Here is an 18,424-nt window from a genome sequence, read left to right as displayed (position 1 = left end):
CTTTGACACGGCTGCTGCAACTCGGCGCGCGTCGCCATGGCGACCGGGCGCCTTGCGCGGCGGGGCCGGCGCGGCCTGCCTGCCTGCCTGCCTGACGGAGGGGCTGCCTGAGTGGCCCGCAGCGCGCGCGCCGCCCCACGGCCCTCATTGGCCCGCGCCGCCCTTGCGCGGCCTCGCCATGGCCGACGACGACGCCCGCGCGGTCCTAGAGGCCGCCGCCACCGCCTCCTGTGGTGGCGGTGGCGGTGCGGGGCACGGCGCTGCGCGCTTCGCCCCGCCGCCTCGACCTCCTCCTCCTCCTCGCCTTCACCTGGGGAGCTCCCCCCCCCCCCCGTCACGGAGGGGGTTGAGGGGGTGAAAGAGGGGAGAAGTGGAATAAAAATGAAGTGGGGCGATGTTAGGAGGGGGATCAACCCCGAGGGCAGGCGCCGCCCCGCTCCCTGACCGGGGCAGGGCGAGGCCGGGGCCGCTCACGGCTCCGCCGCACCTGCGCGGGGTTTGCGCGGAGGGTCCGCGCCCGGCAGGGCTCTACCGGGTTCCACCGGGCCGGGCAGGGCGCTGGGAGCCCCCCGTGCCCCCTCAGCGGGGTCCCGGCCCCGGCCCGGAGCCGTCCCGCTTCTCCCTCGCCCCCCGCCACGCAGCGCCGCGGGGAGCCTGGGCTCGTCCGGCCGCCTTCAACTTTGTTTCTCTGCGCTTTTTTTTGTCTCTTCTTAACGTGAATTTTCTGTCACCCGCCCTGCAGGCGCGGCGGGAGCAGCAACCGAGGGTAGACCCCCTAAGGACGCGGGGAGAGCCTCCCGTCTCCGCATACACCGCGACCGGCCGGAGAGAGAAGGGGAAAAAAAGAGAGAAAAATAAAGCAAAGAAAAAAAAAAAAAAGCAAAACCTGAAAAAAAAAACACATCCCAAAACCTCCACAAAGAGAGGGAGAAGCACCAGCTCCCAGCCACGCATCCGTGCCCGCTTGCCCCCGGCCCCGCAAAAGGGCTCAGCGCCCCGCACCTCTCCCCGCTCTGTGCCACACAAATATCGGGGTCCCCCTCGCCGCAGGTGCCGGGGAATGGGGAAGGTGCCCAAAGCCCCCCAAAGTGCCTTTCCCCCCCTGCTCAGCCCCCACGGACGGGGATGCTCGGAGGCTCGGTCTGAAAAGACGAGGCTGCGGCATCCCCGTCGAGGCTGCCGGGGCAAAATTCGCTCTCCTCGAAGCGGGGACCAGTTGGGGCCGGGGAAGGCTTTGAGGATGGGGAAAGGAAACCTTCCCCGGTAAAAGGAGAGCAAGAGCCTTCTGGTTCCCAAATAACCCGGCCACCCGGCCCCGAGGAGGTCACCTTTCGGGGACAGAGAGGGAGAAGGTGGGGGTGCAAAATGCAGGATAGTCACAGATTGTTGCTGATGTTGAATTTCCTGAGGAAAAAAAAAAAAAAAAAAGGCTTTCCTGTCTCGAATCTGACAAAGTAAACAGGATTAATTCACCATATGCAAAAAAATGCATCAATACCGTCCTGACAAACGCAGAAATCAGAAGAGAAAGCGGTTTTAGCAGGACCTACGATAGGAACAGTTTGAACGTATGATCGTAAAAATGAAAAGCCATTGATACACATTTAGAAGCTGCCGTATACGCTGATTGCTCAAGCATTAATGAAGAATGCCCCAGATTAACTATTTGCTCTTGCAGGGATGTAGCCATATAACTATCTATTAGCACCATTAGATGCCTTGCTATTTATTTGAAAACACCCCTGCGAGGGGGTAGAGGCAGAAGAGGCGAAGGTAGAAATGGTCTGCAGCTAATTCTGCTAAATATCTGCAAGCCGAGCGCCTCGCGAAGAAGGGGGTGATTCCCAACTGTCCTTCTCCGAGCCCAGTCACAATAGAACCGCTCTCTTTGAAAAGTCAGACTGTATTGGTTTCCCCAAATAAATAAACGCATCCCTCCTGCCATTTTACTGCAGATGTAAATTTATTTTAATGAGAGGGAGTGGAAGGATTTATTTTGCTAAAATAGAGTTGGGGATAGAGCCGGTGTAAATCTTTGGGTTTTAAAAAAGAGGAGGAAGGAGGGGGAAGCTGCTTTCCCGGCAGAAAGCTGCCTAACAGTTCTCTAATTCTTTCTAGATTAAATCGCAATATGAATACAGCATCGAACAAATACCGAGTTTCGCTCTGAACTCAGTGGAAAGCAGTTACGTCTAACAGAATTCAATGAATTCCTCTTCTCCCTCAATGTAGTATGTGTGTGTTTTTCTCTTCCACCACACTGAAGTTCCATGAATAGGGAAAGTGGCTCCTATTGTGTGCCTCTGAACTTCCAAGTCAATGCAATTTTTAACCACTGGCTTGTGGTACTTTGAAAATCACCAGGGGCTGTCAGAGTTGGGTCCTCTGAAAAATTTACAGTGCTAAATCAGAGCATATGCTGTGAGAGAGGAAAAAAAATTGCTTAAGATTGGAGCAAGTACAGTATCTGGCTGCCCCCTAGTGTAAGTCTCTTATCTGCCTAAAATTCAACTTTAAAAGAAAAGGATCTCTTAAAGGGAAACGACTTTTGGCTCACGTATGCATACGAGAATGAAACTTCTGTACATTTTAATCTGATTAATTCCTAAGGATTTAAAATTAATTGGCTTGGGCACTCCTAGACCGGACTATAAGATTTCTGCAGCAGGGTTTCTGCGAGCCCTGGACCGAATAGGTATTTTTAAGGCATAGTGGTAAGGGATGGGGGGGGGGGGGGGGGGTGTTGGAGACAGAGATCCTGTTTTGTGATTTTTTTTTTTTTTAAACGAGGAACCGTGCCTCGCACGCTGTTGTCAGAGCAAAACACTTTTGCTGCCTTAAGTCAGACCTGCGCCTTTTGCAATAATACAGGATAAATAATTGCATTAAAGCCTGAGCCGCGCTGCCAACCACACCTTCGGCGGGTGAGTATATTCCGGCTTCTTTCCATTGTACGTGCTCTGCCAGGGAAGCGACCGGAGGGGGAGAGGGGATCTCAGCACCAGACCTTCCCCATCGACCTTTTTTATTTATTTTTAATTATTATTATTTTTGGTACCTAAAACTGCGGCCGCAGCCGGCGGCTCTGGGCAGGTGCCGCCTGCGCCCCCCCGGTCCGAGCCGTACCCCCCTCTTCTGCCGCCCCCTGCCCGGCCCGGCTCGGCTCGGCTTGGCCCGGCATGGCCCGGCTCTGTTTGGCCCGGCTCGGCTCAGTTTGGCCCGGCCCGGCTCAGCTCGGCTCGGGTCTCTGCCGCCGCTCCCCGCAGCCCCGGCCCCGGGCTCCGCGTCCCGGGCGCCGCTTTGGAAATGACTTTGAGGCGCTTTCCTGCCTCGGACCTGGAAGCCGGATTCCGGTCCTTGGGTTTCGCTCGCTTGTTTGTTTGTTTGCTGCTTGCTTTATTTAGCTAAAGGACGTGCTAGCTGCTGGTGCTGCAATTCCACCGAGTCGGGTCTCCCCCCCCCCTCCCCTCTTCCCCTCCTTAGAGCAACCCACGTAACCTTAGAAACGATCGTTTAAGACGCACGTTAGCTAACATTTGCTTTTTTGGATTTTTTGTTTTCCTTAAAAGAGAAACACAAGAATCACAACACATTGCCCGAAAAAAAAAGTGTCAAAGAAGAAGAAAAAAAACTATAAGTAAACATACCAAAACCATATTTGCCTTGTTCAAGGTCCCAAATCGCTTGCATCTTCCTTTTTCTACCTCTCCTTTAGTTTGGCAGGTGAAACAAACAAACAAAAAAAATAATCAGACCGCTGTTTGCCCCCCAGAAAGATGTGCGTTGGGTAATTAAAGAGAAGTCTCCTTCTTGGTGTTTATCTAAGCGATTGTGCAAACTGATTAAAAAAAAAAAAAAAAAAAAAAAAAAAGTAAAGTTACAGCCTTCAGGGGGGAAAAAAAGGAGGCAAGGTGAAGGGAATAGATTTCCCACAACCTAAAGGGAAGTGCTTTCGATGTATTATTAGCGATCAGCCTTGGGAGAGAGGAAAAAAAATCCTGAACACACTCTAACTTTACACAGACAAGATTTCAGGGGGGGCTTTGTACATAGCTGCTTAGGAATGTGCGCCTCGCCTTTAAGAAAAAATCCCCAAGCCCAAGGTAGGAGATGTCTTTGAGTGATCCTTGTCTCTCATTTCATTCCTTAGAAGGAAGAGCGTCTCGCTACACCTTGTTTGGAGCTGGAAAGGCGAGACTTAAAAAAAAAAAAATCAGAACCCACCCTTCCAATTGGGGAGAAAAAAAATAAAGGGGGGAAAAAAAATAAGAGGGAAATCTCCTAACTTAATGACTGTGGGGGTAGGATGGATGCGACCGATTTCAGCCCCCCCCTTTCCCCCCTCCCCCCTCCCGGGCAGGGAGAGAAAGAAAAAAAAAAAAAAAGCCAACCGCAAACAACTACAGGCTGAACTATCAACACATGCACCGAAGGGGAAAAAATATATAGTGTCCTGTGTAGGGTCGGCAGGGAACGCAAGCACACGCTACAGCAAGTTGGGAAAGAATCCGAGCTAATCAGCAATCTCTTTCTCTCTCTCTCCCTTTCTCTTCCTCTTCCCCCCCCCCCCCCCCCCTTCACTGCCCCTGAGATCCCAGCTAGAAAGAGGTACTCCACATTTTTTCATTACCAAAAATCCGTTGCAATAATCATTTGTTGCTAATTGAAACCCTTGGAGACATTTTCCCCACCCCCTTCACAAACATGGCAACTTTTAGGCATGGCAAGCACGTTTGTTTTATTTTATTAAAAAAAAAAAAAAAATCGGTTCGGGGGAGGCTGGAGCCCTCAGCCACGAGGAATATCAGCTCGTCAGCCCCCTTCCCCAGGGGGGGAAACGGGACCCCAGTACAGTGAGGGCTTGGGAAAATTTGGAATACATTATACCGCCTTTGGCAGGAGAATACTCTCCAACTAATGGATTCCTGCTCCTTTTTGTGTGTGTGTGCGTGTATCAGTGTGTGGGGTTTCTGGAAAGAGGGGTGGTGGTCGTGGTGGTGGGGAGCCGAGCTTTTATTTTCAGAAACTGTTATGGTGAGAAGTGTGTCATACTTGACAAATGGAACAAACGCTCTTCCATTTCTTGCTTGTCCTTGCCTTAAAACAGGAATTAAGTTAACCACAGTGCTGCATCTTAATTGCATGTTTACTGGGCTAATGAAAATTACAATGGGGTTTTGCCACCAAGAACAGGGATGAAAAAGTATGGAGGCAATTGTCACCGCAGCCCTCGGGGAGGGCCGGGGCCGGGGCGGGGACGGCAGGGGGGGGCCGGCCACGACCGGTATCGATCAGAGGAAGGAGAAATCCTATAAGTGCCCCTTACCACCACGCACAGGGGCTCCGCAAGTTCCCACTCCTGCTAAGTCCATCCAGCACCTGGAAGATGGAGTTGTGTCCCCCTTGAATGAAATTTTCCTGTCGCCAAGGGGGTGCTGGCATCTGGGGTGGGGGGTCCTTCCCCTGCCCTCCTCGCCCCCCAGCCCCACGATGTGCCCCCCTCCTCGCAGGGGTCGGTGGTGAGAGGGCACACAAACCCTCTTCTCGCCCTCTCTCCGCTTTTCCAAAAGCCCCTTTCCCTGCAGGGCTGGAAGGGTGGCAGTGGGGAAAGCCCGAAGGGGGGAGGTCGTGTGTCGTCCCCCCCCCCCAATTTATTCTAGAGGTCCGTGGATGAAAGGATGACCTGGGAATTCAGCTGGGTGATAACCATTTTCGTGCCTGAAAACAAACTGCCAAATTAAAGCTAAATGGAAAGAGCAGTGGGAGAGGCAGTGGGAGCAGGGCATGTCGAGCTTGCCCCCACCACTCCAAAAGGGATTGTTGGGGTGGGGGGACACACAATTAAACAGACTGAAGATGATTTAAATACCATCCACAAATAATTCCAGGGAGAAGTCTCCCCCCCGGTGCTGCAGAGCCTTGCATTTGAAAACTTTGGCCCAACTTGTGGTGATAGCTACGGCTCCGCTCCGCAGGGTCAGAGGTGAGGGCTATTTTAACCCTAAAAGCCTGCGAGTGACCAGGGCTGAGGCTGGGCTCGCAGCACTAATAGCCATAATTACCTCCTCCCTCCCTCTCTCCCTCCCTCCCAGGGACATTCCTCGCAGCAGAAACGTTAGACGCCGAATTGAAGAAAATCCTGGAGCTGAACATATCTTGTAGGGGGGGTGTAAAGAGGGGAGGGGGGGGGGAAGTATAAAAATTAATATGGAGAAACTAGCCTCCTCACCCTTTTGGTTGGGGGGTTTGAAGCCTTTTTTTTTTTTTTTTTTTTTTTTTTTTTTTTTTTTCCCTTTGCCAGCATTCCCAAGGCGCTGGGTCTTTGTCTTAGAAGGAATGGAGTGTCTGAATGGTGTGAAAGGGACAGAGAGGGTCGCTTCAAATCGATTTTACTTGTCCTCTCTGTCTTTTCGGATCAACGCCCTTCAATGGACACATAGGTGCTCTTTCAACCAAAAACTTGTGCAACATTTTCTGCCTGTATTGGTGCTAAATACAATAAATGCTGGGCAGATTTTTTTTTCTTTCTTTCCAAAGCAGAAAGCACCCTAATTAAATTGTTTTATATGGACAGTCAAGACAGACCAATTAAGTATGCATTAGTATAAAGATATATTCGAGAGATAAGCGCTCTATAGGAACCCTGTCTAGGCAAGGTGTGTAAAGCGTCCTCTCGAAGAGAGGATGTAAGCAGGTTTTCATATGGATTTTTCCCCTCCATTGCCTCCCATACCCGAGTAACGGGCTGAATAACCTCGCGGAAAGCCATTAGGGAAAGTGGTTTCTAAACAAAGTTAACAGGTGGATGGAGCCGGGTTTACATTCGGATAACAGGCGTCCGGCTGCCCAACCCGGCCCCGTGTCTTTGTGCGGGATCGGGGCTGCGGGAACCCCCCCGCAAGGCTCCGGCACCCCCGGGACTGCGCACCCGGCCCCGCAGCCGGACACCCGCGGGAGCATCCGGCCGGGCGAGAGCTGCCCCTGAGTGGGGAAGGAATCACGGGGGGGCGCTTCCTAGGCCGGGCAGGGGGAGAGCTGCACACACGCCCCAACTCCTCTTTCTGCCCGGTTTATCACCCTGGGAAAGCTCTCGTGGAGGGTCCACCCCAGTAGTTGAGCTTTAAGCTCTTCTCCATTGCATTTTTTTTTCCTTCGCTGCAGGTTTTCCACGTTGTTAGAAAAAAAAGAAAAAAAAAAAACGAAAACAACAACCCAGCTGAGAAACAAACCGAAAAAAGCCCTCAGCCCCAGCCCTGCCCCAGCTGAACCTGGGGCAGGCAGAGCCACAGCAGGAGGAGGGTTGGCAGCCGGGGAGGCACCGCGCAGTCCCGCAAAAGCCCGGTGACCTCCAGGATCCCGGTGCCAGGGATGCTGCGGGAAGGAAGCGGGGACCGCCCCCCCTCCCCCCCCTTCCCCGGGGCACCGAGCCCCACGGCTGCCACCCGTGGGACAGGGGGAGCAGGGAAGCCAAGAGCCCGTGCGACGGCTGCCTGGGTTGCCATTCCTTTTTCCAGCAGCTTTTTGGAAGCCCCAGACCACCAGAGAGGGGACGGGAGGTGGGGAAGAGCAAGGCAGTCCTTGCTTAGGTGGCTTAACGCCGCGGTAAACAGGTTGGAAAGAGCCGCTTTTACTGCCTCAATTTCTCTCCTCGCTGGTTACCTTCGAGGGTAAATCATAACAGGCGGTATGGGGGGCAAGGAATTCATCTGAAGGAGATCTCAGCAAGTCACTGCCCGGACAATAGTCCACCTCCTGTTGGGTTGCGTATTGATCAGCAGAGGAGCTGAAGATGTCGCCACACTAAATATTTACTGATCACACACAAATAGCCGGGACTTGAACGATTTTCTCCTGTGAGGAGAGCAGAGAGAGAAGGGTAAATCATTTTATTAGTGTGTATAAAGCAAAGAGCACACTCTGGCTTGGAGTGTTTTAAGATGTGTCTTCAGCTGGATGAAAAGAGTTAGGGAAATCGATATGGAGTGATTAGACGAGCCAGTCGTGTCAAAGAGAGAGGCTGTGAATTTCATGGATTTGGTTATACCGGGAGGGGGAAAATATAGCGAGAGATTAAAGGGAGGAACCCGTTGTAGCAGAGCCAATGAAAAAATAATATCTAATCAGACCCGGCAAAGGTAGGGACGGGATGAGACCCGCATTCCCAAGGAATCATACCAGCTAGGGAGGACTCGGTGACACGCGTGAAAGGGGCGATCGGGGGCAGAGCAGGAGCCTAAAATGCTCCCGAGCAAAGAGAGGGGAGGCAGAGGGAAGTCGCCACCAAATGGGGACAAAAGAGACAGGAGCGAGGGGAAGGCGAGGGCTGGAGCAGGCGCCCGCCTGGCTCCGAGGTGAGATGCGGGGTCGCAGCCCCATGTCCCACCCCGGGCAGGGAGGGCAGGCAGCAAGAGGGGGGGTGCCAGGGATGCAAACCCCTCTCCTCCCACTTCGTCCTCCCCTCTCCTCCCCTCCCTCGCCAAGCAAACGTGGCGAGGGAAATGGATTTTAGCGTTTAACCACCTCATTTTACCCACGTAATGACAAGGCTCGTAATATGTAATCTACAGATTACTGCCATTCGAGGGTGACCACAAGTGGCATTATAAAAAAAAAATAAATAAAAAAAATCAGTATTTCTGAAAAGGACAAAATGGCTCAAATCAGCCCGAGCTGGACGGGTGGGAGCCGGGGGGCCGCCGGAGCAGGGCACGTTTGGGGGAACTTTGTTGGGGACGAGCAAAGGCGGCAGAGCCAAAGGGCATGGAGCTGGGAGCAGGACAGGGCTCTGCCCATCCACGTTAGATATGTTCTTTAGGGAAGCTCCGCTTTTTTTTTTTTCTTTTTTTTTTTTTTTTTTTTTCCTCCTTTTTTTTCCCTTGCCTCGACTCGCTGCTCTTTGGGCCGTCTCCCAGCGCTGCCTGCTCTCCGCGCATTTGCCTTTAGCAGCGAGGGGATGCGACAGCGGAGGGCTGGAAGGAAAGGAGCGACAGAAAAGAAAGTTTGAGCCGCGGTGTGAGAGCTGTTGGTCGCCGGGAGGGCGGAGAGCCCCCCAAAATTAGGACCCGAGCAGCAGGGCAGATGCTGGAGCAGCTTCTACCCCCGCTCCGAGCGCCCCTCTCCCCGAGCCGCACAGAGCCGGCCGGGCAGGGCTGGGGGGCGAGGGGAAGGCGACTTCTGGCCACCGCTTTAGGGGAGGGGGCCCAAGAGGTCTTATCCTGGCCCGTGGGCATCTCCCGTGGAGCCCCCACCCGTGCTCGGGACGGGCGCCGGCTGCGCCTATTTGGGGGGGAGTCCGCGGGGGGGGGGGGGGGGCCGGGAGGATTGGGGCGATGCGCTCAGGTGTGAGGCTGCGAGGGCCTGCGAGCGCTTTGGCGATCAGCCCCTAACCTCCTTACCTAATTCCTTAGATTGCAGATAGGAAGAGTCTGACCCCGGAGGTCGGGAAGAGCTGGGTTTCATTAACCCTTCCCGCTCCGGCCCCGCCGCGGGTTAACGGCGCTGGACGGGTGGGAGCGGGCGTGTGCCGGGGCGGGGGGCAGGGGGAAGGGGTCGGGGGGGCTCTGCTCCCCCCAGCCCAGGGCAAAGGGGGCTCAGAGGATCGGCTCCGCTTTCCCGGCACCGAGAGCTGCCCGAGGGACTGCCACCGGCCCGGCAGCGCGTTCCCTTCACACCATTCCTGATTATTATTATTTTTAAATTTATTATTATTATTTTTAATCCTTTTCCAAATGGGAGGAAAGGCACCAGTATGGAAACGCCACATATTGCAAAAGGCAAAGCGGGCTCCATCTTTAGGACCAGCAGCAACCTCTTTAGCTTGTCCACAGTCGAGCTGTAAGCTTTAAAGAATAAAAAAAAATAATAATATCCAGGCAAGCTTCTCGGGCTGTATTTGGCTGGTAACACACCTGGTTTATATTTTAATAGGTAGTTACACTGTATTGATTCAGGGTACATCATTGATGTTGAAAGTTAATAACTCTCAAATTATATCTATCTGCCTCCATACATAATTGCATACACAGTATAACACTGGAAGAATTTGCATTTTGCTGCACATTCTTTGTTCTTAAATCTTTTAACACATTGAATTGTTCCTTTGAAGAAAATGCTATTGAACCGCATGTTTAAGGAAAAGATGCTCCTAAACTATATGTTTAAGCAATGAAATTGTTGAGTGAAATACAGGTTTCTTTGTATTTCACACAAACCTTGCCATCCGCCAATCTTAACCTATACATCTGAAATGCCTTTTTTTTTTTTTCCTCTTTTTTTTTTTTTTTTTTTCCTTCTCCCAGTCAGAAGGCAGAAATATGTGAACTGCCGAGAGAGGTGGGTACTTTTTGGTAAGTATGTTTAGATATGATCTTCAGATACATTTATTGTACTTTCAAATTCTTTGGATACTAATTGAGCTAGCAAACAATATCCCAGCTGAATGTCTCAACTCCTTCCCTATTTAACAAGCGCTTAATATAGATTTATAGTGTAGCCATCCATCTAGTGAACAATATAGCTGAGCAGTCAACAAAAAATAAAAAAAATGTTAAAACCAAATTATACGTGCTGCCTTGTATCTGACTCCTCTTCCTTTCTGCACCCCTGAAATTGAACTCTTTACAGATTATATATTTTTTTTAAGTTCTGAGTGACAGATCAGAAATAATTTTCAGAATCAGAAGCGGATGGTAGTTTCAAATAATGTCTCTAAATATTTCATGTTCCTACTTATAATACCAGCCCACTAGCTGTAAAAAAGAACCATTCCCTATTTTTTTCTCTGCTAGCTTAAAACTACAGAAGGATAGATTATTTAGGCTGGCAGTTCCTATTTTCCAGGGCCTGCCTCAGAGATGACATAAATAGAGATTGAACGATCAGAAAAACAAAACAAAGCAAAACCCAAAATAAAACCCAAACCCTGGACAGGAATAGAGACAGAGAGCTATATAACTGCATCTGAACAATGTTACATACTGCACTGGGGGGTGGTCAAAAAAATAGATTGCATATTTATAACCTCATAATTAAAATACATCCTTATCTCTCTCCTTTGAAAGGTTGCAGCTTTCTTGGAAGTATTTTGAGTGCATATTTTAAGCTCCATGTCCTGAATTGAAATAAGATGAGTTGTTTTGCCCAATACTAAAATACTAGTTTGCCATTTAAGGTTTAAGTTTCAACCACCTATCAGCCACTCTATCATTTTCTTTGTATTTTTCTCTCCTTATGTTCGCAGACCTTACATAAAACAGTGTTAGTTTATACCAGATTCTAATTTCTACATACAAGAAATTAGTTAGTATCATCCAAAAGAATTGCCTGTCTGTGTTTGACGGAGGTAAATTGGATGAGATTTTTTCACATGCAAAGAGAGTTCAAGCCAAACTAAAAACTTTAAAGCAAAGGGATACCAGCAAACAGTGAAAAATGGCACGTCTGCTCCCTCTTGACAAGCTTGCATTATATCACATGCTAGGAAACACAAATTTCTGAATCTAAGACCAGTTTTAGTTTTTAATAGGAAATAATTACATGGAACTTTATTTCCAGAGAGAACGTCCCTTCCAGCTACAGAGTTCTGCTTTGATCTGAGTATTAACTGGTAATAAAATAACCATATTTTGGATCCCAAGCATATTGATGCTTAAAGGAATGTTATGCTTTCAATCAAAATCTAACTTCAGATTATCCAAAGGTATTCATCCTCCCTTTGTCAGAAACCAATTTGTTCTTTTACTCCAGCAGCCACTCACACATGTTTTGCTATATTTTGTCATTTTATAGTAGAATTTGCACTATCGAGGCGGAAAACTTCTACATGGAGCGAGATCATGTTCCAGCCTGGCAATTTGTGCTGCTTAGCACACAGCCCCCCAGCCCGGCCATTCTCTGCACTTGTTGTACTCCACCACCATCGCTCATCTCGGAGGGCGACTACTGCGAATGCCCTCTAAGCAGGGTTTTGTTTTAAATCTCCAGATTTTTATTTTTATTTTTAGATTTATTTTTTACCTGGCGAATCAATCACTGGGACCCATCCCGAACAATTAACCTCCCCTTTATATGACGGACCCAAGCGCAGCGCTTCATAAAGACATGAAAAGGACATCCCAGACACCAGGACCTGAGCCCAGGCTTGTCACAGAGCATAAAAGGAGAGCGAAGGGGAGTTTTTATCTTTTTGCCCCGCAAACCCTTAACAGGTCTAAGTTTCGGTGTGACAATAAGCCAGTTTTGATAACGCAGCTCATGGGCTTCTCTGCCACATAAAGTTTTCTTAATAATAAAAAAGGAGAAACTTTATCCCTGCTAAATTAAAATAGGGCAGATGTTGGATATGGTTCGTATTAGCCAGCCTTTCACCCCTTTGCCCCTGGCACTAAAGTTCTGACTTTTGCTTTATACCATGTCTGTTTCTAACTGGAAGGTATTAGTCCTGCCCTCGCTCTCTTCTCGTATTTATTTTTTCAGCATCTAAAATTAAACCTATTCATTTAGCAACATACATTCTACTTCGGCTTGCTAAACCTGGCCAGGGAGGGGAAACTTTTTCCAAAAAGTGATGCACCACTGACCTTAAAAGAAAACACAAGGCAGGGAAAGCTGTTCTTAAAAGGTTTATTTCTAGAGAGTTTTGTAGCTCTGTTGACATTACAGGGATAATGGCTGTATTGCAATGGGCTTTCAAGGCCCAAGAGGTTTACGTTTGCTTCTGACCATAAGTATAATAAAATTTTAAAGGTGCAGGAAGTCTCATCACTTTAGATATTTAAAACTAGATTGAAAAAAAAACCCTTGGGAAACATACATTACAATGGGCAGCCCTGCTGAAAAAGAAGGGCATAGGCAAACTTAACCCCCCCCCCCCAAACACCCCCCCCAACCCAAAACCAAAAAAAAAAAAAAAAAAAAAAAGCCCCAAAGCCCCAGCTTTTCCATGCTAGCTATATGAAAATCCTGGCTATTAAGCTCCTAGGATAGTACAGCTCTTTTCTCCAGGGCTGCGAAGATAGAATTTATTGTCCATTTGGAGCGATCAAGTTTAGGCTAATAAAAGGCCCACTGTAAGCAGAAATGCCAAAGTTGATGTTTGGCGTAGTTTTCAATGGTGGAGTTTATATAGGATGGGGCTCTGCACTATTTGAAATTACTCATATCTCAGCAGCTGAAGATGATTTGACATACAGAAGTAAACGATAGTAGGCAACGGCTGGAGGTTAATCAGCCTTGCTTTCTGAACTGGACATCTGAAAGAGGAAAAAGTGAAAGCTGCTCTCTCTATCCCTTCCCTTTTCTAAGGCGCTGCTAACTTTTATGATTTTTTTTTTCTCTTCTTCTTTTACTATCTGTCTTTGTGCCTGAGGGCCAGTGAAAGAACACTGCAGATTCTAGATTGCTTTCAGAGTTTCCCTTTGCTGATGATGGATTACCATGTCAATTTAAACGGCATAGGATTAATTTGTTTCAATGATTTCTCTTTAGGCTGAATGCCAGTCTTTTTTTTTTTCTATCTCTCTCCTTGCTCTTCAGAATAATAATAATAATAATAATAATAATAAACCCTTAAAAACCCCAAACACTTTTGATATCCCACATTAAAAAGACAATAATAGAAATAGACAAGTTAGGTGTAATGTTGCAACACAGTTATAGGTTTGAGTGTTTTTATCTCATTCTAAGGGGCTGAAGCATACAGTCAGTCACATTAAAATGAAATTGGATCCAACGTTTATTCAATAAATACTTGTCTTGTAGGTAATCCAGAGCAGAGTGCTTTTGACACATAAGGACTTAATTTGTCTTGGATAACAAGTTATTAATATGGCACATTTAAACTTGCCACCTACAATAAGGTCATTTAGACCTATAATACGACTCACGAGAGAACTTCATAAAGCCAGAAACAAAGTTTGAGGCTGCCTCGGCGTGGGGCAGCGCTGCTCCCCGAGCAGGCACGCGGCTCGGTCTCCGCTCTCTCGGAAGAAAGTTCAGAGCAGGAGGACGCACCCAAGGCCAACCAAACGGTTCACATCTGCTCTTCTCTGAAAGGCGAGCGTAAATGGAGTAAGGAGGAAAAAAAGAACCCAAACACACAGTTTTGAATGAGTAATCTCGAAAGCTGTGCTGCGTCTGCTAGCAAACTCATCACAGCTTTGCGAGTGAAAAAAACAACATTTGGTTCCGAGGGGAAATTCGCCCGCATTTGCACCCTGCCTTGTCCATGTGCTTTGCAATTTTCTTGCTTTTAATAATAAGCGAGGAAGTTGGAACATAATCCACCCATAAATGTTATTGCAGTAATTTGACTGTGCTGTGTTTGTTCATGCATTAGCTGTACACGTAAAGAGAAGTGGGGCTGTATGGTGGTGATCCTCCCACAGCCTGAACAAACAGAGATGTTTTGGTATATATTGGATTTCAGACCCCAAATACTTTGCAATAGCTTTAAAATTTGGAAAGCTGGAGTTGGGGTGTTTAGTTTCAGACCTCGCCTAACCTAACCATGCCTGCAAGAGTCCCAGCAGGACAGGAACATGGGGGGCATGCCGCACAGGACACAGCTTGCGGCTGGCAATCCTTTCCCCACACTGCACACGTGAGCATCACTGTGCTGCTTTTCAGTATTAAGCTCTTGATTGCTCTTGCCCTGGCAGATTCTGTCTCTTTAAGTAACTAAATCTCATTTTTAAGCTCTTCCTGGGAAAAGGATGTTACACATGAGTAGAAAAATGCAGGCAAGAAAGGCTAATTGAATGAAAAGAGAGAATTAGGTTAAAAATAGAGTACAATCTAGTATCACATTTTCACTAGTGTAACCTGAAATGAAGGTGTCTCCAAGTCCCTAGTGATGCCAGAGTGTTTAGATGTTGGGCACAGATGGAGACACCTATTGAAATGTGTCTGAAGAAGATTAATAGGACTTGTCAGTGTTGGGAAAGCACTGCTTTGCTGTAAATTTCTACTAGCACAAGATGAATTACCGATGAATGCTCAGTTATCAACCCCACCACTATCATTGGACACTAAATCAAATTGAGCAGTTATCTACAATCAGAAAATTTCTTTTAAAAATAGGCATACACCTTTAGGCTTAAACTCTTTAATAAGACAATAGTCTCGATGGTATGTGTGTGTTCGCTAAGGGATGCATTTTAAAGTTCCTACACAAAAAGCTTCTGTTCTGAAACGAACTCCAAGCTTAGTGTGAAATCGGGCTTGTCAAACAATAGAAGATATTCAGAAAATACTGGTTGCACGATATAACGTTCTGCTGGGGGCTGGATCCAAAATGCATTTTCAGCCGTGTCATTAGATTTTGGATCAGGCCCTATTTGTGAATGGCTTTTTGTCATCACTCCTCTCCCTTTATTTTTGGTGCTGGTAAAAAACTTCTCTCTGCCTTAAAGACTGAGCATCCTAATCATGTAGTAATGCAAAGTAGCTGTCAAGGCGCGGGGTGTAAGTAAAATAATAACATCCCCCCCTCCCCAGCATATTTAGGAAATGACAGCTTAATGTAATGAAATATGTGATGAAAGAATCAATGAATAAAATTTTACCTAGGAATATTTCTTTTTACTCCTTTAAAAAGGGGAAACTGTCACAAGGAAAGCTATCACAAGCATTCACCAGCCCAGTGATAAAGCATATTAGCCTCATTCACCGTGTGATGCTGTTGCTGACAATGATGTTAAATAAGCATTACGTATTTTTAGTTTCTAGGACTTTTCTCCCTCTCACCCAGGCATGGCACTGCTTTATCCAGGGAGATTTATCGTGGCATGTTTTCAGAAGTCAATTTTTCCCTTTTATTATAGACAAGGGCAGTCATTTATGTTTAGGGAGGGAGACAGGTACAGTGCCTTTATCTGATCGGTGTCCCCAGCCCCAGCCACCTTCTTAATCGACGGCAAATTCCCGCTGTGCAGGATCAGGCCCCCTCCGGGCTCCTTCTCAGCCAAGGAATGTATCCTTCCCTTCTCCTCCACATATCTTACCTGTGATGTATGCTACTTTCTGAGGAGGGAATAATATGCCATTTACCACAAAGCACAGCTTCAAAGCCTTTGTGTGTTTTGCATCCCCAGTCAAAGCTTATTATTTACCACCTTAAAAATGGAACCGGCTAAGGGATAGTAGCTGTTATTGTCTTCATCTTTACACCCTCATTTTCACGCAGCAAACATCCCATATTAGGGCCAGATTCTCACTCAGATGGAAGTTATTAACTTTAAGCAGAACGGAGCCGATTTCAGCCAGTCGCAGCCTGTGCCCTCCTAACACAGGCTCTTTAAAGCATCTCCTTGTTCGTTCTTTTTTTTTTTTTTTTTTTTCCTTTGGAGGGCAGGAGTCTTTAAACATGTTTGTTTTACAGAGAGTGGTGGTTGATTTCTAACTTTTTTTCCCCAACAAACATGGAAAGAGAATATTAACAGGGAATATTAATAGAGCTGAGTGTGGCGCGGTGCTAGTTAGGTTGTAGTAGCCGAGAAATATGAACTAGTGAACATAATCCATAAACTCCATTTGGTTACTATAATACTCCAATCTGTATTTATTACAACCCCACTCTGATGCTTATACAACTGCAATTGCTAGATTTATACACTCTAATGGTTTCACAATAGGAAAAACCTGTGTTCTTTATCTTTCTTTTCCTGTCCAAAATAACCCCTTCCACATATACTTCAGGCTTCCGTGGACCTTGTCTGGGTTTAATCACAGGCTGTGGGACAAAATGTGCATTATTAAGAAATATAAATATTTTCAGAAGCAATCAAAGGGTTGAAAGATTGATTCGGCATGTAGATTGGATTTAATTCGAAGCAGCTTTGTTCTAATGAGGACTACTGGGATACAAAGACAGCAGCCGCTTATGGCCACCAGTTGGGAGCTTGGATTCACTGCAGTAACCTGTCAAGAATTTCACCCAACTGCCAGGTATTAAACAGCAAAGCGCGAGGAAAGGTGATTTTCAGCCTCCTTCATCAGGGGCTGGATTAGGATTTCAGAGCCCCTGCTTTACTGAAATGACAATTTGGCTAATTTCTCGCTACCCACAGTGCCAAACCCTGCAGCCCGAAGCTCCTACTGACTTCGGTGGTTGCTTTGCCCAAGGGAAAGGTGGCAAAACTTGGCTCAGGAGCAAGTGCAGCAAACCCCAGAGCTCTGCAGCTATTTGCCCTGGTGTGGCTGCTTTTGCAGTGACTTTTTCTTTTAGATTTCACTACCTGCGCTCCTAGATGTGTCAGGACTCTTATTTTCATTTTATTTATTTATTTTGCATAGGGAGGTGCTTTTTTTTTTTTTTTTTTTTTTTTTTTTCCCTGCAAAAGTGAAATGCAGCTCACTGTTAGCTTGGATGCTCGTGTCCTCGATGGGTGACCCAGCAGAACTGCCGTGCTCGTCCTGCATCCCAGGGAAAAGCCTGCAACGTCCAACAAAATATCCTTGGAGAGGGAGCTGAGCAAAAGGGGACACTCCTCCGCTTTGCCCTCAGACTTAAAAAAAAAAAAAAAAAAAGAGTAAAATTTCTGTGCGTGCTGCAGGGGGGTCACGTCACAGGTACTTGGGGAGCGCAAGACCCTGGCGGCTTTCCTAAATGTCGAGTGTACAGTCAGAATCACAGCACACACAGGATCAAACACCGACTAGTTTCTCCCTCCTCTTAGCCCCCCCTTGCCCACTTTTGTCCATAAAAGCAATAGAAAGAGAGAAAGCTTGAATTTTCTGAACTGTTTCACCCATCCACAGCTGGAATTCCAAAGTGAAATGGAAATGCCTTTAAAATCAACCCTACATGGGAGCCTGAGAGAACAAGTTTTCCTTTGTTGTAGGGTATAGTATTATTTGCTGTAGGTTTTTGATATACATTCTAAATTAGGCCTGCAAAGGAATGCTTCATCTTTAATTCATCACTCTCAGCTGAAAGAGATTAGCAATGTCTAGCACGCACCCTTCGTATGGTGCTGACCTCATCAAGTATGGCCTGAAATTAATTAGCCTCATTCATTCCAAATGGAAAAGGATAATGGAGCTGCATTTTAGAGATGACCATCACAAATTGTATGCAGCATATTTAAAATCCCTCCCCCCCCGCTCCCCTCCCCATTTAAAAAACTATGTAGATTAAAATTCTTTCCAGAACTTGCAATATGTCAGAGTTATCAAGGCATTGGGAGCAGAAACCACTCAGTTTTTATTTGTGGAACTGGGAGCCACATTTTGTGTGTGCGGCTGTAAAAGCAGCAAGTCTGTCTTAATGGCAGAACACCTGGAATTAATTTGATATTTCCAGGTGCTCTGGAAAACTGGGGCATCAAGCACTTGATGTTTAAACATTCTTCCACCCGCTCGCTTAAATCAATATGAAAGTGGTGTCCCTTTGTCATTCATACATGCAAAGTGCTAGCACAAACTC

At 47.3% G+C, this 18,424-nt stretch overlaps 1 protein-coding gene and 1 long non-coding RNA gene across 13 annotated transcripts in view; one reads left to right on the top strand and one right to left on the bottom strand.

Annotated features, from left to right (window-relative positions):
• Window positions 1–3,815, bottom strand: part of NR2F2 (nuclear receptor subfamily 2 group F member 2) — an 11,602-nt gene extending 7,787 nt beyond the window's left edge. Inside the window, exon 1 of the mRNA XM_035335938.1 lies at window positions 3,648–3,815. Within this exon, the coding sequence (XP_035191829.1) occupies window positions 3,648–3,690 (43 nt within the window). The 5' untranslated portion in view covers window positions 3,691–3,815. The remainder of the gene's footprint in view (window positions 1–3,647) is intronic.
• The window catches only part of LOC118172176, a 34,032-nt gene continuing 15,614 nt past the window's right edge, over window positions 7–18,424 (top strand). For 8 of the 12 annotated variants that reach the window (XR_004753572.1, XR_004753579.1, XR_004753577.1 and 5 more), the window contains exons 1-3: window positions 7–2,695; window positions 2,791–2,924; window positions 10,303–10,346. This is a non-coding gene — a long non-coding RNA (uncharacterized LOC118172176). Of the gene's footprint in view, window positions 2,696–2,790; window positions 2,925–10,298; window positions 10,347–18,424 lie in introns of all 12 variants that reach the window. The other 4 variants (XR_004753573.1, XR_004753571.1, XR_004753575.1 and 1 more) reach the window with 3 other exon arrangements.

This window comes from Oxyura jamaicensis, chromosome 10 (assembly GCF_011077185.1).
Source record: "Oxyura jamaicensis isolate SHBP4307 breed ruddy duck chromosome 10, BPBGC_Ojam_1.0, whole genome shotgun sequence".
Classification (NCBI taxonomy): Eukaryota; Metazoa; Chordata; class Aves; order Anseriformes; family Anatidae; genus Oxyura; species Oxyura jamaicensis.
Note: the sequence above shows the minus strand (reverse complement) of the source record. Positions and strands in the feature narration are given on the sequence as shown.